The 25376-nt window shown below is 35.9% G+C and overlaps 1 protein-coding gene and 1 long non-coding RNA gene across 3 annotated transcripts in view; one reads left to right on the top strand and one right to left on the bottom strand.

Moving 5' to 3' along the window:
• LOC132104279 (syndetin-like) overlaps window positions 1-25376 on the top strand; it is a 143416-nt gene that overhangs the window by 9949 nt on the left and 108091 nt on the right. For both annotated transcript variants that reach the window (XM_059509635.1, XM_059509634.1), the window contains exons 4-9: window positions 94-165; window positions 6590-6643; window positions 11206-11276; window positions 12782-12899; window positions 13018-13053; window positions 13393-13475. In XM_059509635.1, coding sequence (XP_059365618.1) covers window positions 94-165; window positions 6590-6643; window positions 11206-11276; window positions 12782-12899; window positions 13018-13053; window positions 13393-13475 — 434 coding nt within the window. The remainder of the gene's footprint in view (window positions 1-93; window positions 166-6589; window positions 6644-11205; window positions 11277-12781; window positions 12900-13017; window positions 13054-13392; window positions 13476-25376) is intronic.
• Window positions 23164-24072, bottom strand: LOC132104710 (uncharacterized). Its single transcript, XR_009423576.1, has 3 exons — window positions 23959-24072; window positions 23788-23865; window positions 23164-23562 (listed from the first exon to the last, which is right to left on the bottom strand). It is a non-coding gene; the product is annotated as an uncharacterized LOC132104710 (long non-coding RNA).

Raw genomic sequence — 25376 nt, 5'->3', positions numbered from 1 at the left:
ATCTCTGCCACAGTGGTTAAACTCATGAACTTACAGTAAGAATAAATAAATGTTTTTTTTTTAAATCTGTATTTGTGTATGTTTGCCCAATAGAAACTCCCACCGGATTTGGACCTTCTGGAGCTTGAGGAGTACAGAGATAAGCTGAAGAGACAACAAGCAGCTGTAAGTATTACATGCAGAGAAGTCTTTAAAAGATACATTACCTCACTCTCTCAAAAGATGTTTGCAGCATTCATTTTGGAAACATATGACATGACCGGCTGCTGTTGCATCATAACTGATACTGTTTTGTTTATGGGTCATATATTAATAAAATAATTGTATGACAAGACTTTGTGACTTGACATGATGATTTGAGTTCAGTTCAGTTCAGTTTAGTTTCCTCTCATAAAAGCTAATAGTTAGTATTTGACATTGTTACTAATGAAGAAGCACAACTGTATAAAAACAAATTGTATTTATCTTAAAACTCATCAATCAGACTAAAATCAATATAAAACACTTTTTTTTATACAAAACCCTTTAACATGAAATTTGAACAATGGAAAAAAAAGAAATATAAATTAAGAACTTTTGCCATGTGCATGTCTGAACAGACTTTTTTCCCCACTGAGCTTTGGAAAAACTTTTTTGCACGTTAGACCAAGCACTTACAGTTTTAGAAAAAAAAAATACATGTACATTTTGAAAATGAAGAATAAAGTGTTAAGGGAATTTTCAGGCACTTGACAAATTGAAATAATTATAATAAAAAGTGAAACAATGTTCAAATTAGTGTTGGGCGATATGGTCATATCGTCAGCCCATGAGATCGACGATACACAATATTATCGTGCATGGGTGGAGCAAGAGAGAGACTCTTTGTTCTTGTCACAGCATAGCTATTTGGTGTTTTAAACCGCGCAGGTGCGCGAGAGAGAGCCTATGAATCACCAATAATCGAAAAAATATACTTTCAAACATACTGATAAACTAATTTAAATATAAAAATACTGTATTTAAAACAGCTAGTTCAAATATAGTCGGACGCCAATGTCATATCGCGCATCCTGTGACAAATTTGGCGCATGGAAGTTATCATTCTAAATGTTCTGCAAAGTCAGTCAACGGTGAAAATCAATAGTAAATTTAATTTTAAGTCCAACAGTTTAACACTAATATTGGACATAAACGAACACGTTAAATATAAAGTCTTCAAAACAGGCAAGTTCATATATTTGGAGTAAAGTTGAATTGAATGGATGCATCAGTCATCCAACGCTCCAGACCACGCGCCTCATGACGAGACCGACGCACCGCCACAGAAACAAGAATGAGATTCATTCTAACATAACTGTGGCATTAAACTCAGTTAGTGAGGGCTCATTTAAAATATTGTGCATATATAGGTCTTTCAGATTACTTGTTAAAGTGCAATGAAATACCTTATATCTGCAGACGATGTATGTCTGTTTGTGGATGGAGACTTTGTAACGGCCAAAACGATGTATTTTGCATGCTTCGCATTGTTGTGCGGTGTGCATGAAAATAATAACAAGGTGGCAGAGTGAACTTATCATCCATAGTGGTTCTCACTTGGTATTATTTTGTCTTTACTTTATTTGTAAGTCAAGAAAGAGTTAATCTCTCATGAATGAGAAGAGCGCATTGCCGTGTAGCAGCCATTAAATGTGGACACCAACTCCTCGTTTTCTATTTGATAGCCGAAATATAATAGACTGCCTGATAAAAATAATAATAGTAATTATTATTATTATAATTTAATACATTAATAGGAGAATGAGCCCAATATCATCTTCACTATCGACAGAGACATCTGCTATCATTGATATCTCTGACTATCATCGATACAAGATTCTATCGTCTATCCGCACAACCCTAGTGCAAATGTCATATTTCTTTTTAAGTTTTTTTTTTTTCAATACTTATTTATCTAATCCTACTGCAAACGTCACAGTTTTATTTATGTGTTTTTACCACTTCCCAATGCATGGTGTAGCATGCTTGTGAACACGTGAGCACATTCTGTCTTGATCCTGGGTGATACACAGTTCACTGCTGGCTGCAGCCTTAGAGAAAAAATGGAAAGAGGAATGTCATCCTCTGTCTTGGTTGTTTCTGGCTTAAGATGCTTGCTTACGCACAGCTGTCTTATCGGCTTTAGGGTAAAAGATACGGTCCTCTGAATCCTTGGGGGTACCCAATGAATCCGTCTGATGCTATCTGCTGTGGCCTGCCATGGGTAGACCATTTACTGGCAGTGCAGCAGCCCTCGGGTCACCGGTGGGGGGGGGGTCCTGTCCACAAATGCTGATCCTGGGTCATGACAAACAGCTGCAGGCATCACAGGAGGAGCTGTGTGAGGTGAACTTCCTGCTGAATGCCATTAATTCTCACGCTCGCTCACATGGTGTGGTATTTAATTCATGATTTATGCAAGCTTCTCCAGTGTCATTTACATAAGAGAACGTGGCCTTATTAATAGTAATGATGCGTTTTCTCTCTCAGCCCATCTGAAATGATTTTGGAGATGGCTCTCTCTGGAATGCCCATATGCACAGTCTCTGAATATTTCGTTGGCAGATGTACTAGGTTATTGTGGATTTGATGGGTCAGTGGGAGAGAAATTAGTTTTTTAACATGGCAGAAATTACCCCAGTTTCATATTCAAGTTTCAAGTTTCAGTTTTATTGTCATATGCATATTCGTACAGAGTACCACAGCAATGAAATACAATGTGCCTTAGCACTCTCTCAGCACCAGTCAATAAATAAGATAGAATAGAATAGAATAAAAAGAAATTTAAAAACATTCACTCAAACCTCAGCCCTCCTTCCTCTTACACTATCGTTCAGTAGCCTTACAGCCTGTGGATAAAAACTGTCCCTAAAACGTGACGTCGTGTTGGGGTGCTCTGCCAACGTCTCCCTGATGGGAGTTGGGAGAAGAGACTATGTGCCGGATGACTAACATCCTGTATAATACTCAGTGCCTTCCCAGTGCTGCGTTTCCAATAAATATCCTGTAGTAAATCCAGTGGGACACCAATAATTTTTGATGCAGTTTTAACCACCTTTGTCAGAAGATTCAATTCACTTGAAGTAGCCCTTCCAAGCCACACTGTAATATTACCTGTCAGTATACTCTCAATTGTACAACAGTAAAATTTGTAAAAATATTTAGTGACATACCATATTTCTTAAGACACCTCAAGAAGTAAAGCCTCTGGTGTGCCTTCTTAATGGCACAGGTGATGTGGAAAGACCATGAAAGGGAGTCTGAAATATGAATGCCTAAAAACTTAAAATTATTAACAATTTCTACTGCAGAGTTATTGATGTAGACAGGTGTATGTGTGGGTTTATTTCTTCTAAAATCTATGATGACCTCCTTAGTTTTCCCCACATTCAGGGACAGATTATTTCTTCGGCACCACATGATCAAATTACTCACCTCATCCCTATAGGCAGTTTCAATAAGTCCTACCACTGTAGTATCGTCTGCAAATTTCACAATACTATTTGTGGGATATTTTGCAATACAGTCATAAGTATACAGACTATATAATAAAGGACTAAGACAGCAGCCTTGAGGTGCTCCGGTATTTAACACTATTGGGGCTGAGTATGTAGTGCCTACTCTAACTGTCTGAGAACGGCCTGTTAGAAAGTCCTGTATCCACCTGCAGATGGAAGTACAGAGGCCCAGGTCTAACAGCTTAGGTATTAAACTGGAAGGTCTGATGGTATTGAAGGCACTGCTATAATCAACAAACAGCATCCTGACATACGTATCCCTACCCTCTAGATGTTGAAGTGCAGAATGTAAAACCAATGATACAGCATCGTCCACAGCTCTATTTGATCTGTATGCAAATTGTAATGGATCAGTGAAGACAGGAATGCAGTTGTTAATATATGATTTCACAAGCAGTTCAAAGCACTTCATTATCACAGAAGTCAAGGCTACAGGTCTAAAATCATTCATACAGGTGGCAGTTGTGGAATTATTATAGATTTTTTAAAACAATTCGGAACCATACACAAAGAGAGTGGCAGGTTAAAGAGATCAGTAAAAACAGATGCAAGTTGACTACAACATGCCCTTAAGACACGCGGAGTAATGCCATCAGGCCCAGCAGCCTTCCCAATTTTCACAGCTTTAAAAACTTTACAAGTTTTTAACAACTTATTTAACAACTCATAAGGATTCATGTGATTTAATTCTTAAATGCATGCTTTTTAAATGTACATTTTATTGTTTGTTGTATCTGGCAGTGAATGTCAATCGATTCACTTGAATGAAATGAATGGAAACCTATTGACCAGGGCCCAACAGATATCTTGTTTACTGCTAGCCTTTGTATTCACTGTACTGTCTAATGGAGTTTTTCTTCCCAGTCCTAATTAAATCTAATGCTGTTTTAGCTGATTAGATGAATAGGGAGAAGTCTTTGCTTGTAGTCATTAGCTGAAATGAACAATATTAATGATGAATTGAATTAAGTAATATTTGTTTATGTCCTTAAGATAAATTGTCCTAATTGAAAAATAAGGTTGAATTGTTAGTTAGTCTGAATTAGAATGCAGGTCCTCCCGCTGTATTATGGATTTGTAGAACCAGCGGTAGAGAAAATTACAGGCTGTTTACTGCTCTGGTGCAAGCACTGGTTAATAGATTTCTAATTAGAGTTATTACCCATGCAGGAATCACTCACAGTTGGCTGCGAGAAGGCATACAGAGAGTCTTGTGCCTCGCTGACTGACAGCTTTGGCTGGTTGCCTTCGTGTTTGGCCTATCGAAGTCAGACAGAGTGTGTTGGGCACCTGCTTTTAAAGTCTCTGTCATGTCATTTTGGGAAAAAGCTCACTGGAAGGCTCCTCACAGCTTGTTTTCTCATTCTGGCATCGATCCGTCCTGTGGGGCCTTTTACAAAAATGAATGACCAATTGGTGGAGCAGTGAGCTTTGTGAAAATCCCAGATGTGATAATCATGAGGTCATCTTACAGAATGTCAAAATGCCTTTACTTATTCCATAGATAAATTACAGGTTTGCTTGGCATCAATAACATTCTATCTTTCAGTTTTTACAGCTTGTGATTTTAATAATTGGTTAGAAAAATGTGGCTTAAATGTATCGTTCACCAAGAATGTCAATTCTGTCATTTACTCACACTCTTAACCCTGTATCAGTGTTATTTTAGTATAATGAGATACTATTATACATTTTTTAAATATCATTTTAGTGAAAGTTTTTGTCATTTATTTGTATCTTTTGTGTACGTTTGTAACTTGTATTATTTTTATATATATATATTTGTCTTTTTACAAAGTCTTGATTTAGTTTTTGAAGTGTACTAGAATAGATTTTCATGCTTGTTTGTTCCAAATTATTATTATAATATATTATTATTATTTTTTTTGTTATTATTGCAGCACCTTTCTTCCCTGTATCTCAAATGACTTGTTTAGCTCATGTTTTGATGAAACCTCTCCTTATGAAATATGTAGAGTAGAGAATAGAGAATATCTCTTTTTTTTGAGTGGACTTTGAACTTTGTAACCTTGCAGATGTTTTATGCTTGAACAGCATCATTACTCACTAACTAACTAAACTAAAGTCATGGGCTACGAGTCATGGGTTGAACTAAAGTGAAAAAGGATTATAGGACCCCTTCTATTATACATTTTATTTCAGTTAACATTTATTAAGTAGCAATTTTTTAATGGTTTGTTTATTTTAGTGAACCGTAATAACCCTGGTCTGATTCGTTCTTCTGTGGAAACACAAAATATATATTTTTTGTAATAAAAGTCAGTTTTGGAATTCATTTATGTTCATCGTTCAGGCTTATTCTTCAGAATATTTTCTGTTATGAATATAATGCAGGTTTAGAACATGAGGGTGAGTAAATGATGACAGAATTGTCATTTTTGGGGAACTATTCCTTTAAGAGCCAAGAGCTGATGCATATGTAAGAGCAAGTTGAGGTGCTCTTGAAAATGTTTCTTTCAGTTGTCTTTATCACACACACACGCACACACACACACACACACACACACACACACACACACACACACTACCCAGAGCTCTCCTGCCAGTCGGTCTCAGCTTTTCGCACATTGAGATCTGCTAACATACGCCACTGCTCAGCTGAGTCTGCCATCTGTTCAGATCTCACGACACTCCAACACTTCACAGCCGTCCCGCCCTCTCGTCCCTGACAGCCCCAACATGTGACGCACATATCGATCGAAGCGTGCCACAGTGTGCCTTATATTTATGACTTGACCTTACGTGGAGCCATTATTACCCACTGAATGTTTGAATGCCCTGAGAAAACATTTATTATATTGTTATAGAGTCATTGTTGCAGGTGTGGAAGACATGAAAAGCCTAAAATAGACTTCAATTCAATTTAAGGTCTCAAGTGTTATGTTTTTGTTGTTGTTATTTTACTACTTTTAAAGCCTCCGCTAATGGCGTAAAATGATTAAAAAGAGGTGTTAAATGCACAAGCCGATTATGTAGTCTTGGACAGGTTGCACAGCTGTTAACCTTTAGCTTGTGTTCTCATCTTACAGGTTTCTAAAAAAGTGGCAGACCTCATTTTGGAGAAACAGCCTTCCTATGTTAAGGTAAGCAGCCTGGCACATCTGGGAAAAATGGGTCTGCAGGATAAAATCAGTCAGCATATTACCGTTCCTTTTTCATCAAGGTCAGGGAAACAGATTTACAGTATTTATGGCATGTTTTTGCCCTTCCACAAATTAAAGCCTTAAAAGATCCTAAATCAGAGCAGAAAGTCTTATATTCATAAAGTCATGGCATTAAATGTTGCATGCTCTGCAAAAAATTGATATCTTCCTCATTATTTCTGTCTTGTTTTCAGTACGAAAATCTAAACATTGTTGAATTTGGAAGCAAAATAAACTTATGAAGATCTTGTTTTCTGATTTTTTTTTTACTCTATGGGTTGAGAGCTGAGCTGTTAAAACTAAAAAAAAAATAAACTAAGAAGTAATGAAAAGACCTGTTGAAAGTTGTATTTTCAAACTTAAAAGTGTTATTAATACAGCTCAATGTCTGCTCCCTAGCCATTTACATTGATCATATAAATGTGTTATCTTTAAGTACTTAATTTTAAAAAGGTCTTAAGTTGTAAATGTACCTAACCTGCAGAAACCCGTCTAAAAGAAATGAAAATTGATTGCTTTACAGCTCAAATTATACACTAGTTTTAACACCAGAATTAATGTAAGTGCTTTCATAAAATTATTAACTTCTTATTTCTGCTTATAAATCCTCCAAAAATGGTTCCCATTCAATTCCACTGTAAGTGCCTCATACTAACCTTGACATCTGTTTCATGACGACTGCAACCGCATCCTAGTTTCCTTGGTGATTAAACCGTTAAACTCTCTAAATATGTATTTGTTAAAATAAGATTTATGCAGTGTTTTTTGCAGATCAGGCTGAACCGTGTCATTTTTATCTCAAATGAATATTTCCAAGCAATTTGGGATCAAAGTAGAAGACCAATGCTCTGTGTCCTCTTGCCGCTGGTTTCTCTCACATCCTTAAAAAAAATCACTGTGAATCCCTTTGAAAGTGGATCACTTTGGATCACTTTGAAACCTCTCTTAAAGATATTCACAGCTTGAAATGCTTGGCTTTGATCCTGTGCCAGGATTTCCACCTCACACTCGATGTGTGGATGGAATTGTTTGGTGTGTTAGATGCCCCCACTTTTGATGAAGCCTCAGTGATTGAATGATGCATCATCTTCACTGATGGATGCAATAGTCAGTTTTTGTCTTGATAATGCCTTGTTTAACATAAGAGAACCAAACTGAGTTCAAATTGCTGTTCAAATTTGGTTTCAAATTCTACAGCCCATCTCAGTCACAATGTCACAATGGGAGAAATACAGTTATACTGTAGACAGTTCCTTTTGGTGATGCTGGTGGCCTAGAAACTGCATGTTTGACCTATCACACGTCTTCATCTAAAAATGGAATGAAGATATTCATCTTATGACCTCAAGCTCAGTCTTTGTGATGGACAGCAGAACAGAAAACATTTAGAGATTACTGCTACAGTCATGTCACAGCAAATTGCCCTTGAGTCATTGTAAGTATACACAAAAAGCATTAGATATTCTTCTTGCATTCGTCTTGAGTAGGACAATAACATTTTTCATGCCTTCTTAGATGCTTTTATACAATGTTGAGGATGCACGTTGAATAAAATACATTCACATCACTGAACGAATTCCTTTTAGCTGATGCTGATGTTTTGAATGTTGAATTTTAGATCAGCCTTGTAACCCTAATAAGAGTACGCTTCTGAAATCCCAGTCCTAGATAGTCAAAAACTACGAGTCAGTGCTGTTTTTAAATCCTTGCTGTCTTAAACAACGGATATTAACTTGCCAAAAGGATGTATAGAAAAATGTGCTTATTTGTGTTCCTCCTTTTGAAGAGCTTTTAACTCTGCTGGTGTTTTGCCACAAGCCATTTTACACCTCAGCAGCCTGCATTTGTCCCAGGTCTTTCATAATAAGATGTGATTTCAGCCATGCTTTTGAGCTGTATTATAGGCTGCCCATGCTTTTAGATATCTTGTGATACATTTTCTTGTGCCTCTCACACAAAAAGTCAATGAGAGGAAGCATATCACATCACTTCACACAAACTTTGCTGTACTTTGACGATATCAGCATAGAAACCAATGTTCTGTTTATTGTAAGTTTTACTTTAAATGGTTGAAGTCTTTAAAGTCAGGTGGATTCTGATTGGCTTTTAATTAATTTATTTTTTTCATTTATCACCTGAAAAAAAAGAAAGAAAGAAAAAAAAAAAAAACGTACTGGAAGTGATTCCCAAATTTTTTTTTCCTCTGTCTGTTGATGTTATAGCTGTGGTGTGGACTTCTCAGTTCTCTTAAAATTAGAGCAGTTATTAAAAATGTAATGTTAGTTATCATTATAAATATCATCCTGACCAAGAAGGTCTATTGTTTATTACTAGTGAAGCGATGTATGAAGCACAGCTCATGCTGAAGACCTACAAACCAAGCTGCTTTCTGTTGGTCAGTACATTGAATTAGTGTGACCAACTTAAACTCGTTGTGAAATCTGCATGGGAAATCTTCATCCTCAGGAATCACCTGGAATATAAAAAAATACAAATAAATAAACAAGCTAAATTAAGTTGAAATTGCTTGTGTAATTCTGGGAAAACAAAATACTGATTAACTCCTTCCCTGCCATTGACAGAATCTTCCATTATTACTAAGATAACGCTTCTCTGCAATTGAAGGAGCTTTCTGGCTTTCCGTGTTTTCACTGGAAATAGTATTTTTTTATCTTCTGAAATAGAATTTAATGTCTGGATCAAAAACTATGAAGAAGCAGAAACAAGCGATTGTATATGTAAGCAGATGCATGTGTAAATTGCCTAATGTTACTGAATGAAATGACGATCCAGGAAGTTGTATAGGATCTATTCAAGCTGTGTTTTGATCATCGTTCTGAATCTGGTCTTGAATCTGATTTTCTTGGCTTTTTGTTTAAAATGTTGCTTTTTTAATAACGAAACTTACCCCGATTGAAGTGTTTATAAAAAAATAAATAAAAAATAAAGAGTGCATGAAGCTAGAATAATTGAGTTTTTTAAACAGATATTGACACATTGCATGTTCAGATATTCATACAAACAAAATATTGTGGGTGCCATTAATCTTTCGTGAAAATGGGAAAGAGTTAAGTATCTTTTGCAGGGCATGAATTACTTCCAAAATTGCAGTGACTGACATTGGCAATTATATGTCTTTGTCAGGGGCATGTTTAGAGTTTAGGGGCGGTCCCTGGGGGCCCCCTTTGGTAGAAATCGCGTTCTGCGGGGTCCTCCCTAAAAATTGCGTGTGGCCTAAACACGCTACTGGTCTTGGTTATATTTAATTTGTGAGGGAATTTAATTATAGAATGTGGTTTGATTAAACACATTTTTGTGTGCAGAATGGGATTTAGTTCTCAGAACAGGACAGTGACGACCATGTTTGGCTGCAGTGTGTATGTGGAGGCAGTGAGTCACTCTTGTTTGAGCTCCGAAGCCCACTGGATTCCTTAATTCAATTCTATTCCTTAAGGACCGGATGACTCAGCGGAGCTATGGCTGGGTTCAGCTTCCTGCTCTAGCGAGGGCAACTCCAAGGGCACTTCAAAAGCTCTCCGTCTCACAGAGACAGAGATTCCTCTGAATAAATCACACAGATTTATTCTGCAGATGCCTGGCTAAACGACCAGCCTGTGTTTTCTCCAGCAAAGACACCCTCACGCCTTTCTCACGCCTTCCATGTGTTTGTCAGTAGACTAAACAGCAGGGAAAATCAAACACTAGACTGTTTTATTCCTGTTTGTGTTGTCATCTATTATATGGTACTTTAGTATGCAGGATGTTCTCCAGGCACCCAACTTAAAGCTCAATACAGTCTGTTCATCTCCCTGAAGCCTTCCGGGATTCTTCTGGGGTATTTGATAGTCTTCTGAAAAATGAATGGTTCTCCTTGATATGACTAGCATAAGGAGCCACTGTTTCTGCTGCTTTCTCTGTGGAATCAGTTATGTCCACCTCATATTCTTTGGCCAAAAAATGGTCTTTAACGTGACACTGGGATGAAGTTTCAGTGTTGAAGGCTGGCTCTTTGTTGGGCCGACCTAATGTGCGTCGAACGACTGGGTCACTCAGTGTGAGCTCACCTCAGGCTGCGACAGCTGCGCTCATCAAAAACCCAGAATGCTGTGAAGGGAGGCCCTTGCATGAGAAAAACCTGGCAACTGTCTGTTAGTTCATGTCAGTGTGGGCTTAGGGAGCGTGTTCTTTCTCATTGTGCTGCTTTTCTCATTCCTATACTAAAAACCTTGCCACTATTATCGTCTCTCTTGCTTCATTGTTCCTAACAGGCCTGAAAAAAATAGAACTAATAGACTAATAGAAGAGAACATCTCTGGTCTGAACCCAATAATCATATAGGTTAGAATCACAGTTATCCGTGAGAGGTAATATCCTGATATATGGAAGGAAGGTTTTAGCCTTTGTCTCATTTGTCTTGTCTACTTAAAAGGATGCCAAAGTAGTGTTTGTCTAATGCTTTGGATAAACTGTCATAAAACTTGAAAATCATTGTTGTGTTGTAGGAGCTCGAGAGAGTGACATCTCTGCAGACCAACTTGCAGCTGGCTGCAGTCATCTGCACTAATGCACGAAGGTCAGGAACTTTTGCAAATCAGGTTTAAAGGAATAGTACAGCTAATAAATGAAAGCTGTGTTATCATTTTTCACCCATATGTTGTTTAAAATTGACTTGTTTACCTCAGTGGGACGAAAAAATAGAGAAAATTTACTCAAATGCCGACAGGAGTTTTCAGGTTTCAAAAATAAAACAAAAGTGCATAAATGTAGGATAAAAAATTGCACTGTTCCAAGGTTTCTGAAGTCGCACGTTAGCTTTGTGTGAGAAACAGACATGCAAGAGATTTACATCATTCATTTCAGATTTATCAGCGAGTTGAACTTGTGAACTAGATCAATCAGAACAAATCCTTGAGACATGAAAGAATCAAATGTATAACTTCTTCATGAATTTCAACCTCTTCACTTCCCACTTACAAATGCATGATCACAGTGTATGGAATTTGAGAGAAAATTAAACACAAAATTAAATTTTAAAGGTCCTGTATGTAAGTTTTTGACACTACTAAAGCAAATACCGTACTATGTTTGCAGATTTTTAAGAAACATGCTAAGTTAACATATTTGTTTATCTGAAAACCAATGCTACAGTCAGTTATTCTCCTTTGAAAATGTGTGTTCTGGGACAAAATGTCGGTCTCTGTTTTGGTTTGTGAAACCCGCCGACTGCCAGTTTGTATTTCGGCACCCCTGGTTGGCAATTGGGGGAAAACAAAGCGCATTAAAATTCATTCATTGTCAAGTGCGCTCGTTCCTGTTGATGTCGTCAATCTGGCAACCTGCGTGTGTCAAGTCTGAGGAGGAGGGGCCAGGTGGAAAAAAAAACCCTCTCAATATTTTGAATTTGGACTGCAATACCTAGTTCAATTACTCGGGTCAATCCTACATACAGCACCTTTAAGGAAGGACAATGCAGGACAATAGCAAAACAATATTTAGATGCAATATTTAGGCTAAAGGTACTTAATGCTTCTAGAACTCATTGCTAATTTTTATGCTGTAATATAATATCCTAAAATGTTATGTTTACTATAGGTAATAATGTGTATGATATACTATAATACAATTAGTTCTGTAAGACAGACAGTTATAACTGATTTCTGATTGGCAGAAATAAGAAGAAAGAAAGTTTACTGCTGCCACAGTTTGCTATGGGAGAATACTATACTGCAGATATAATGTTGAGGTTTTCTGAAAATAACAGCATACATTTCTCATGTTTCTCTCAAAAAGCTATCTTGTGACTTCAGAATAATTAGAATATGGCACACAAGTTGTATGGACTATAGTAATATGCTAATGTTTTTGTCCTTTTGATGCTTCAATTCCCTCATATTGTAATTCTTTGAAAAAGAACATGGAAAAACAGTTCTTTTGTTTTTGTAATCATTGAAAAGAAAAGTCAAACAGGTTTAGGACAACATACAGAAATGAATAAATTTTTTCATTCTTAGGCCAACTATTGCTTAAAGTTTCGGTGAGCAGTAGAAAAGGGCACAAATGCTGTATTTCTGCTTTCAGGCAGCTTCGTTCTTCTAAAGAAGGCTTTACTGAAGCCAGTCTGGGGCTGTTAGCCAATCAGAGACGACGACAGCTGTTGACAGGATTGTTGAAGTCTTTGAGGACCATAAAGACTCTGGTAATCACTTCATCAACATTGTTAATGGCTAAACAGCGAGTTTTAGTCCTCTATGCATGTTAATTTCCTTCTGCCCAGTTTCACAGACACTCTGTCCTTCTCTTTGCTTTTTTTGCAGCAAAGAACTGATGTTCGACTTAGTGAAATGCTTGAGGTAAGTTTGCACAGAAATCTGTCCAAATGTACAGAACACAAATCCACCCTGTATGTAAAAGATAACCAAAAAAGAACTTGCAAACAACTGAACATGTATAAGCTGGACAAAGATGCTTTGGATTGACATTGTCCCTCACACTCACTAGTGGTGTTTAGTCTGTTTATGTCTTCGAAATATCAATTTCAAATGTAATATGAGATTGCTCTGTCATTGTGAGGGTAATGATAGAAATCTAACATACTCGCTAAACTGTTAGCTTAGTTGTTCCATTTTAGCCCTGTAGAATAAAAAAATGTTGACAGATATTCAGGTTAAATGGAGTGTTTAATTTTACAGGAGGAGGACTATCCGGGCGCCATCCAGCTGTGTTTAGAATGCCAGAAGGCTGCCAGCACTTTCAAACACTACAACTGTATAAGGTGGGTGGAAAACCACTGACTGGATTGGTGCGCGATCCAGATCCTGAAGTTCACTCATCACTATATGATAGGCATGTGCATATGTAAAAATGATGGAATTTATTTGAATTTCTGAATTGTGTTTTTAATCGTTTTAGTACTCTTTTCACAAACTGATTACATTTGTACATAGCCATTCTTTTAAAACGGTCTCTGTAGGGTTGTATTCAGTCCATATCCATACAGGATCATTTTTTTGTTGACAGCCATTCAGGTGTTGCTTGCTAAAAAGTCTAAATAAAGAGGTTTATTAATGCTTTGTTCTATACGTTTTTCAAAATATGCAAAAGTCTTTTATATCTATCCAGGGTTGTAATATCTATCCAGTGTGTTATCAAAATCAGTGAACTTTCCATGAGTTTTCATGCAAATTCTACAGATTTAGCCATTGGAAAAAAAAATGTTCATGTTCAGTTTACTGTAACTGAATTTATACAACTGTATAGGCGACCTTTTCAGATTTGCTGAGTTACATTTAATTTGACAGCCACTGTCAAGGTAAGGCCTTTGTTTATCACATGGTGTACTGTATAATGATGTCTCAGACTTTATTTAAAATAGCAGTTCCCTGCTCTCTTGCTGCCTCCCTCTGATGCCACTTCTTTGATGGGTCACATGACTCTTTCTTTGACAGAGCACATGCCCACCTCTTTAGTGTCTCTAATGGGCATTATTTAAATGGCATTACTTAGATGAAGGGTATGTATAGATGTAAAACCTATAAGGTGCCATGAAAAAACTTTTGTAGTCAATTATAAACAACAATTGTTGAAAAACACTTGAAAATAGTGCCCAAAGCATTAATAAACTTGTTTATTATGATTTATTTTGTCAAGCCACATCTGAATGTCTGTCAATAAAGAAAGGTAATTTTACAGCAAATTGTAACACCCACTCTTACACTCTTTGAGTTTTGTTTTTTCTTTCTTTTTTAAGTTTTTTAAGTTTTTTTCACTTCAGCTCTTTGGAAACCTAAATTATTGTATATTTTAAAAATAGCAAAACAATTAATAGTCACGCTGTCTCCTAATGACTTTGCATCACTTTTATTACACAAGATGTTCTCATTCTGGTGTAAAAGAGTGCAGTCTGTTGAAGGATAATGTTCTGAAGCTGTGAAGTTTCATTAGTGAGTATGATGGGGAGGAACAAATGCACCTGTTTGCTTTCCAGTGACTGATATGTCACGACCCACACTAATGGAATGCCTTTATCTCATTAGGATGTGGCTTAACAGACAGAGAGGATGCAGTGTCAATGTCAGTGTCTCATGTAAAGGATACTAGCAATTGTTCATCAGCTCTCCCTCTGTTTTTGTGACTCTGCAGTGCAGCTTTGTTTAAGCTGGCACAGGAGGTTTTTGCTATCTGATCAGCCTCCAGTCTGCTCTGCACACATTGATATCCGTGCAAGTGCATGAAAACTCACCCAATGTGATTTCCTTCTGTTTAAAAGCTCTCTCTTTGAAGGGAGAATAGAATTTTTCAAATTGTCTGACCAGCTATTGAGGTACTGAGGTCAGTTTGGATAGTATGGTCCTGTTGGTAGATGCCATAACTACATATTTGGCTGTAAAAATGTGTGTGTGTTTTTTTTAATGTATTTTATTTGTTCCACAATGCTATATAGAGGGGCAAATGGAGGTGATATTTTATAGCTTTACTCTTGCATTGTAGTATTTCTTAATAAAGTAAATAAAGGACAACAGTTCCATTTTATTGACTCGCGAAATGTTCACTCCCGTTTAGCCATTGGCAAGTGTTATTTTTGGACCCTGCCCTTGTTTGAGCGTTTCAGTTGTTGGACTTAGAAAAGCTACATAGCCATAACACCCTGCAAATGGAAGAGTTGTAATAAAAAAAAAAAAAAATGAACCTGTCCCATTTTCTGTCGAATCTTACACCCTGGCCACTTACAGTTATTAGGAGTGAGACTGGATAGGTACTGACAGACAGACAGACCACACTCCATAAGGCACTGTCATTGATAAAAGCATAGCTGTGATATATGTGAGCCTGAGACAATATAGAGCTGATTGGCCACTTGATCTTCTTCCTCGTTTACTTGTTTATGTAATGATATGCTCTCATATGTTTGTGCGTTACTCTGATACAGAGTGACTATCAAAAGCATTTTTGGCTTTGCGTACTGGGGTTTAACACTCTGGCAGTGAAATATTTTTCAGGATGTATCAGCCATGTGTTTTGTCATGTTGTTTTTCCACCTTGCCTTATGTTTTTTTAGGCAATTAGTCTCCAACAAGCAGTGAGGGAGGTGAAAACGACTGTCTGCGGAAAGTGTGACGTCAGCCTCTGCATAACTCACAAGTCAGGTTGAAGGGTTCTTGAAGTTTGAGAATGAAGGGCTGTAATTTTCCCCCGTAATTTACAAACATCTGCTTAGCATCTTGAGCTGGGATGCAGATAGAATTTATAGATGCAGCACTAGTTTAAGATCATTTAAGAGGAGAGTTTGAGACCATTGACTTACCTGAAAGTTTCAAATGGTCTGAGTTTGATTTGGTCAGTATGGTCCAGTATGGTAGATGCAATAACTTCTTTTTAACTTTTCTTCTTCATTTGTTTGTTTTGTGCTCGAAATTGTATGAATCTGACAGCACTCTTCAGGTCTTTGGTCAGGATTCAGCTACAAATCATCGTCTCTCCTCTTGAACTTTGGTGCAGGTTATGTCCTTTGACTTTAATAAAGCTGTGTGCCTCTGGATTGAGCCACCGCCAGTTGAACCACTAAAACATTCCTTTTGACTGCAAATTCATCCACCTGTTTTACAATTCAGCACACTCTTTCTGAGAAATGGAGTACTATTCAAGAGCCACAACCCTTGTTAATAAGAGTATGTTTGATGGAATCTCATGATTTTTATGGTGATAGCACTGTGGTTTGCTCATTTCGATCCCTGCAGGGAAGAGCGATAAGATGTATAATTGGAAGCATTGGGATTCTAAGCTGTGAGGCGTTTTTGAGGGCAGGTATTGATGTCACTGTGGGAGAATGCTGCTTGAATCTGAGCACGGGAGTTTCAGAAGGGACCTAGGGAGTCTACGAAAACCTGTGGTCAATATCACGGAGTGAAATATCACTTGGTTATTTCCTTTTAAGTAAACTTTATTTCTTGCCTTCTAAGATTTTATTATACTCAGATTTCAGATCTGTGTCTCTCTGTGCTTTATATTTATATATATATATATATATATATATATATATGTGTGTACAAACTTTTTAACAGAACTACAGAGAATAAGAATTGACAGGGATGCCATAAAGAAGCATACTCACAGATTTGCGAATGCAAGCAGTTGCAAAGTGTCTGTGGGGAGACTGTCAAAAGCTGGATTGCTGTTGGTGTGCTTGTCAAAGTGCCTGTTAACTGACCTTCAAATAATCAAAACGGTTTTTGAAACGATACGCGTATCACTCTCAGCTGAATTTTTAGAGTAGAAAATAAATAACTAAATGCTGTGTTTTCCTTTTGTGAAATGCCCAAAGATTTGACGTGCCGTTCAGTGTAGTTATTAATTACTGTATCATTAAGCAACCTTTTTGCAAAGCCTGGGTCGAGTTTAGATGGTACGCTTGACATTTAAAATATTAAAGTCATCTGCATAATACTAGACAGTTACAGAAGTTCAGTCACTTTTTTTGAATTGGAAGTTTCAAGTTCTGATGGTTACAGAATTTATTCCGGTTTCAAATATTTATCTTAAAAGATCAAGGGAAATTTGGTTTCTTGTGATATGACAGCTGTGAAGTCAAAGCAGATGTCCATCAATTAGGGCTGAAACAATTCCTCGAGTAACTCGATTACAAAGAATGATCGAGGCAAATTCCTCTGCCTCGAAGCCTCTTTTAATTTATTTTAAATCTCACGTCAGGTTCTTTCGCAATGTTTTTAAATGTGACACAACGCGTTTAAGTCACCCACAAAGCGGAAGGAGACACAAGCGGTGTGTCTGAAATCACATACTGCAAGGAGTCCGCAGTGTTTTGATTTGAGGGCGCGGGCAAACGTAAAGAGAACATAGTGGCATGTGTCCATTGCAAGATAGAGCTGGCATACCACAACTAGGGCCCTATGATTTCCGCAATGCAGAAAACGTGGAGGGAATCTTGGAATCCAGTCTTAAAAACGGAATTTACAGTTTAACGCGGAATGGCGCGGAATTTGTCAAATTTTGAATGAATTAATCAAAAATAGGTCATTGCACTTACATCAAATCACGATATGGACTAATATCTGTAAATATTAAGCCAAAACAGTCTATTTAAATATGAATCCTGCATGTTCTGCGTGTCTCTGTTAATGAATGGAGCAGAAGCGCAAGTTCCTTTATCACAAACACTGAAGCGCGCGTGACGCTCGCGGTGATTTCAGCGTCTTTCCTCTCACTCAATAAAGACGTGAACACATGAGGAACATCTCCAGAACTGCTCTGATAGTCACTTCATGAGCATTTGACAGTTTTATTTGAGTAAAACTAGCGTCACATCACATACACCAAACTGTAAAGGTACGCCAACCCATCAAAATTAAAGACTATTGTTCAGCAGAATGTACATAGCCTACTACTAAAAAAAAAAAAAAATTAATAAAACATTATTTTTTTTAAGGTTTAATCACACAACATTTCTTCCATGTTTTATTTTTAATAGTAAATCCCCTTTGTTTACCGAAAAGTTAAGTTAATTTTCAATAATTAAAAGATAAATTAAATTAATGTTTTATGTGTTTAATGTTTAATGTGCATCTCAGAAAATGCTTTATCCCCAACTGAATGGCACTTAAATGCACTTAATTCATCTTAGAGCCCTGCACGGGCCTCAAATCTAGGCCCGAGCCCGGCCTTGGCCCGAGACGCTCAGGCCCTAGCCCGACCCGTGTCCAACAGCTCATCAGAATTATCAGCCCGAGTCCGACACGAGCCCGTGTTTTTATTTATTTATTTATTTTATTACACAGCAGAAGCCTGCCCTATTTGCAACAATTAAAAAAGGGGTCAGTTTTGTGTTATGTTTCTTTTCATTTCTTTATCAAGTTAATTTAGAAAAATGTTTGGAGCATTTTTTTTTAAATGAAGATTTACGTTAATCAGCCGAGCCGACAGCGAGTAGCCTAAAACATATTTAATCAATTAAGCCTCTCAAATTAACGCTAATACTTTACTTGGCTACAATAAAATCCATAGATATAAAACACTTCAAGCATATCACACAGACAGTTAGTTTAATATATGTTTATTTATTAAACCACAGTGAGTAAAATAAAAAAAAATTGAAATACTGAGGCAGGCTCGCAACAGCGCTCGCAAACGAAATGAGAAATAGCCTACAATCTAAACAAATTAAATTAATTAAAAACAAACTTGCAGGTTATCTTACCTCAAAAATGCACCACAGAACATGTCCATTCTTTTTTCCATTAGTTTCCAACAGTTAAACGAAAATAAAGTCCAGTCAAATGAAAAGTTAGAACAGTCTCTTACAGAGCATCGTGGAGAAAAAGAATAGCATCAAGAGTGGAAGGTTTAACCCAGTCCTCCTCTCTTCTATCACTCTTCCCGCTGCGCTGAAGACACGTTCGGGTTAAAAATGCAGGGCTTTAATTCATCTGTCAACTTTATTGTCATTGTTCACAGTACAAGTACAGACAGAGAAACAATGGGTAATAATTAAATGTTTATTTTTGATGTATGCATTGCATTCTATGCATTTAAAAAATAAAAATAAAAAATTCTAAAAAAGGAAACTTAGTTGTTAATTTTAAGAGACCCAGGAGTCTTATTTTCTCTTGCATAATTAATATTGCACTTTAAGCAAAAACACATTTTATCCGATAACTCGATTAATCTTTTTGAATTTTTGGTAGAATACTCGATTACTAAAATATTCGATAGCTACAGCCCTACCATCAATTGCTATGTGCTGTTGCAACGTAAAGAAATTGTGATTCACATGTTGCTTCAGCTTAAAAACTCCTTCAGTTTACAGATTTTCACAGATAAACCTTTTTTGGATTTTAAAGACATCTTCAAGACATTTTCAAGCAGTTGCTTTTCCAGCAGCTGGTTATGGACTATATATCAATGCATATTCTACCAGATACTTCAGTTGTCTGCTCGCTCAGGTGCAAGAAAGCAGAGTTAATTGGAGAGAGACATGAGTGCCCTGTTGTGTGTTTTTACAGCCTAGCATACTCAACTTTTAAAAACATTTAAAAAAAAATCCAGCTACATCCTTTAATTTAATCACATCTAACCCTCACTGGCCCCATGCTATTAGCAAAGGATTTAAGTTCTGAAACAAAACAAAAAAAATCTTGGTCTTTCCTCTCTGTGATTTCATGCCTAATGGCATGATAATGATAAGAGATTGTTTAAATGTTTTTATTGTCCAATGGTTCCTATCGTGAAAGCTCATTAAAATGTGATTTCTCATGGCCTTCCCGAAGGAAATAGAGAGGCACAGCTGACGAGCTGCGATTCGGAAGTAATTGATCAGATCGACGTAATGCTGGGTTTTGTCTAAGGGCCCTGAAGGAAAAGGGGAACCCACATTGAGTCAAAGCCCACTGTGATGGATTGAGACAGACTAAAGGACTTTTGCATTCTCATCCAGGACACCAGCACTCAAAATCATTTGTCTAACGGCATCAGCTTTTTCAAAAGAAGGTCACATCCTCTCCTGCTGTTTTACAACAATATAAATAGAACGGTGCATATTGTAACACCTCCTTTTTTTGCACACCAGCTGGGCAATGGTATACGTGGGGGTTCCTCATGCCAAGAGTCATGCATTGTGGCAAAATTAGGGCATTTATTGGAACAGTTTTCTGGAACACTTCTTTTTGCATCCAGTGCCTTTAAAGAAAAGGAAAAAAGTGAAGATTGAGGAAAAGGAAGAGGCAGTTTAATTAAAGTTTTATGCATTCTGTCTAATCTTTCAAAAACACAGGGGCCAGGCAGTCCCTCATGTCAAGCGGAGTTAGCTTGTGAAATAAAATACAGTTGTTCTTAATTGTCAGATCATGATTATGCGCGGCCACCGGCAAAGTTGCTGCTAGGATCATGTTGCTCCAAGTCTCAGCTGGTTCCTCATAGTAGCCCTAAGGGCTGCTTTTTTGGAATTTGATGGGTCAGATTATTATTATTATTATTTATTATTATTATTATTATTATTATTTATTTTTTTACTGGCAGATTTAGAGATGCTACTGGCCCATTCCACTTAAAGCACTGCTAATACTGCCATCAAAACTGCACTTGTGTAACAAATCCACTATACTGTATACAGCATTTACTGTCAGATTTAAGTTTCTCTTCTGTGAGCGATATAATGCACAAGTAATGCTTACTTTTTGTGTAGATTTTGACATGTTTAACTTAACAGAGTTGTTTGATCATGTTAATGCATTTTTAGGCCCTACAAATATAAACATTTGGTTGCAAATTCTGCTTGTCCACATTCTTAATTTATATATATATTATATTATATTAGGGATATGCCGGTATCAAATTTTCCTGTTGCGATTAATTGCTGATGCTTTTATCAATGTAAACAGTATTATCACGGTAATGAAATTTCGTTTAAAAAAGTGCTCAAAATATTGTATAATATAATTGGTTAAATAATTTTTTTTCTAATAACAAAATTAACTGAGCATTTAAATAAAATAAAACAATAAAGAAAAATATATAAAGTTAAAAGTTTTGCACAGATTAAAGTGCAAAAGAACTATAAAGACCCATAGGTATCACTTTACAATCTCATTAGTTAACCATTAACATTCACAATAGCTACATTTACTACAGAAGTTATTAGTCTTTGTTAAAAAAAAACAAGTCATAGTTCATGTTAGCTCATTAAATAATAGTTGCAACTTTACATTTTAAAACATGTTATTAAATATTGGAATACCTAAGATTAATGAATGTTCAGAAGAATTTGTCATTGGCAGTTTATGTTAACCAATGAATTAAATAATGTTAAAAAAAGAAGGTATTTAGAAGTGCCCACGATAACAATATTGTGCATATTCACTACCGTGATATATTGCATTACCGAATACCGACACAAGTCTTATATATATATATATATATATATATATATATATATATATATATATATATATACATACATACACGCACACACATACATATATACATACATACACGCACACACATACATACATACATACATACATACACGCGCACACACACTCACACACTACCAGTCAAAAGTTTGAGATCAGTAAGACTTGTAATGTTTGTTGAATAAGTCTGTTTTACTCATCAAGGCTGAATTTATTTGATTAAAAAAAACAAGAATCTTGCAAAATGTTATTACAATATAAAATAATGGTTTCTGTTTTATTATCCTTTACAATATAATTTATTTCTGCGATGCAAAGTTTAATTTCCATCAGCCATTACTCCAGTATAAAGTGTCACGTGATCCTTAAGAAAGCATTCTAATATGCTGATTTATTAGAATTACTAATGTTGGCTACAGATGTGCTGCCAAATATTTTTTGGAAACTGCAATACCTTTTTCAGGATTATTTGATGAATAAAAAGTTAAAAATAACAGAATTTATTCAAAATATAAATATTTTCTAACAATATAAATCTTTGCTATCTTTTTTTAACAATTAAACACATCCTTGCTGAATAAAAGATTTAATTTCACACAAAGTGTGTGTGTGTCCCTGACTAAGGATTTTCATAGTCGAATCGGAATTTTGGAATCTTGCCGATATTCAACTGATAGTCGAATCATATGTTTGGGGGCGGAGCAAAATACATTAACAAGAGTAAAGTCAGACATTCGACTAACATAATTACTGATGTTAACACCCTGGGAAAATGTGTAATGAACACCTTGCAGATATGCACAGAGTAAACAATGTTTTATGTTTTGATTAACAGATAGCTAACACTTAACGTCTGCGACACCATAACAATTAACAAATCTTTATTTATTTATTTTTTTGACAATAGTGCTCTCATTATAACGTTAGGCTAAAACGTTAGCAGTTAATGTTCTGCATTTCTGTTTTGAGCTGCGCGCGCTGACGATGACCAGTAGAGTGACTCATTTGATAGCAAGTTTTTAATCAATGGGACTCAACTCATAATTTCATATAGAATATGCTTCGTTATTTATACAACATAACATTAATATTAAGACTTATAGGCTATTTGCAAAAAGGACCCGAATGCACATTAACATATCTGCGGGGCTCTGAATATGAACTCCTTTTGTGGACACGTTTTTCATGAAACAATGTGCAGAAACACTGCAGCTAAACTAAAAATTCACAGCGTTTTAGTTTAATGGTGTTGTCATTATAATAGTATGTACTGTACACTCTTAGAAGAAAAGGTTCAAAAATGAACCTTTTGAGGTTCCTGGAGATTGCAACTGTGGGGGAACCTTAAAGGTTCATTTTTGAACCTTTTTGAAAAGTTTCTAATTGAAACCTTCACTTAAAGGTGCATTAATGACCCTCATCAGTTCCTTTATGAACCCTTTTCTAGATAGCAATAACATTATTGTTGTTGTTATTATTATTATTATACATTACTAATACAATTTCACTATAAAGACAGAACACCAAGATTGTCCATAAACGGTTTAATTCATTAATATGTATTACAAACAAACCAACAAATACAAATAAATAAACAATCATCCATAAATATGTATTACAAACAAATTAACAAACACATACATAAAAAACAATAAATATCATGCATTTATATACATACACATTAATTTAATAAAACAAATTATAATAATTAGCCATTGTGGGTGGCATATTGGTTTTGGCATTATGATACATTAAACAGTTTTCAGTAAATGTCAGGGTGTCTCTCAAATTTGAAGCATATTCAGTGTTGAAGTTGAAGTGTAGAGCTGTGTTCACATCGTCTACTTCACAGACTTCCTCCTCCACTTCCAGCATTATTTCTTAAAGAGACTCCAAGACATGTCCTTTTATAAACAGCACAGGGTTGGGTGTATCTGGTTCCTAAACAAAGACAAAATAATGTTATACTATAACAATATTTAGTAGTTAACGTGAAATGTATTTTATATATATATAATAAATTTCACGTTAACTACTAAATATATATATAGCTCCATAGAATAATTCCATTCTAAAAACAAATGTTTAGAAGAAATCATAACCAAGAGAAGGGGTTGAAAAAGAAGAAATTATAGATTTAGATATTATGGATACAAATACGCTCACCTCACTGATGACATAAAGAGATCTCAGACTCTCCTTTAATAGACGTGGAAACAGCAGGACAGCAGCAACCACTGACACCTTTAATAGAAAATTTGTTGAATTGAATATGGCATACTATGTTTCTGATCGTTGTGATTCTTATCTTTTTTATGCAAATCAGTGATTTATTACCTTTGTGTGCCAAATCAACACAGATTTGTTTTTCTTCATCCAGGTCAGTAACAGTATCTCCCCCAGCTGCTCTTCTTTAGCAATCGTTGATCTCTGTTTGTGCCACCAGAGTCTGTCTGTGACTCTTACCCAAACTGACCTTGACCTCTTTTGATACAAATCTTGACCAGATAGATCCTGCTAAATAAATAAATAAACATATACATGAAAAATTCTCACAGGATAATAGAAATTTAAGTATTGAAGTGTCACATTATTTTTAGCAAACCTACCTCTACAATGGTTGTGATATTTTTGATGGACTCCTGGTAAAATTATCTGTTTTCTTTACTGAACCTGCAGCAAATGTCATCTTTTCTTCAACATTAATCAGAGGTGATCTTTCTTTTTTGAATTAGTTTTTAAACACATCCTCTGACAGTGTTTTCTCTCAAGAACTGGTATTTGGTAACAAGGGCTGAAGACAATTTGTGTTCACCTGTTGCATACCTGAAAATAGAGAAAAAAATGTTTACCCTCATCATTCTCTAAAATTATAAACTTAATGCATGGAAATTACCATGTATATGTGCATTTAATCAAACAGACCTTGAATTGTTTTTAATCTTGTTTGCTTTGTCCTGTCAAAGAAAAAAATCTCTGGTCTAAAGCATTTTTTATTTATTTATTTTTTTTGCTACAAACAAGCAATATGTTGTCTTGAGATAGATCCAGGTGGAATATCAACAGGAAGTCCTACAAAAAAAGTTTGCAGAAAGGTGCATGTTAGTATGGTAAAAACAGCTCAATGATTTGCAAAGATAACAATATAGTTCAGCTAAACATATGTAGTCACCTGACCTGACCATCACTCCTAACTGAGCATCCCATTAAAAATGGGAATGAAATAAAGTTGCTTTGTAATAACAACCAAATGCATAAATATAAGAAAATGTCAAAGTCACTAAGTTTTTCCATACATCCCATTAAATAATTACAATAGTAAATAATAATTAGTAAAGGTGTCCACATATTTTTAAACATGTAGAATAGTAACTTACTCGTGGTGGCTGTGGTCTTGCTGGCATCTCAGTATTTAGGTTTTCTTGTAATCTTATAAATTTAACTTCATCCTTCATTTTTTGGGAATATTTAAGCTTTCATAGTCTTAGTTAGGTTCATTAAAGTTTCTCCATCAATTTCAGTATCTGTTAAAACAACAGGAGTAATAAAATTATATTTATAAAGTTAGAGTTAGAAAGGCAGTCATAAAGTACATACAAAAAGTGTTATTTTCATTTGACATACTACCTTTATATAGGGACAATGGTGTCTCTTCTGAGAATTGATGATAATAGCGTCCTGATGTCGTCCAGGTTCACTTCTTCAGGAATGAAGTAGCAGCACATTACCAAGCAATCAGTGTAGCTCGCAGCGCC

Source organism: Carassius carassius, chromosome 25 (genome assembly GCF_963082965.1).
Source record: "Carassius carassius chromosome 25, fCarCar2.1, whole genome shotgun sequence".
Taxonomy (NCBI): domain Eukaryota; kingdom Metazoa; phylum Chordata; class Actinopteri; order Cypriniformes; family Cyprinidae; genus Carassius; species Carassius carassius.
Note: the sequence above shows the minus strand (reverse complement) of the source record. Positions and strands in the feature narration are given on the sequence as shown.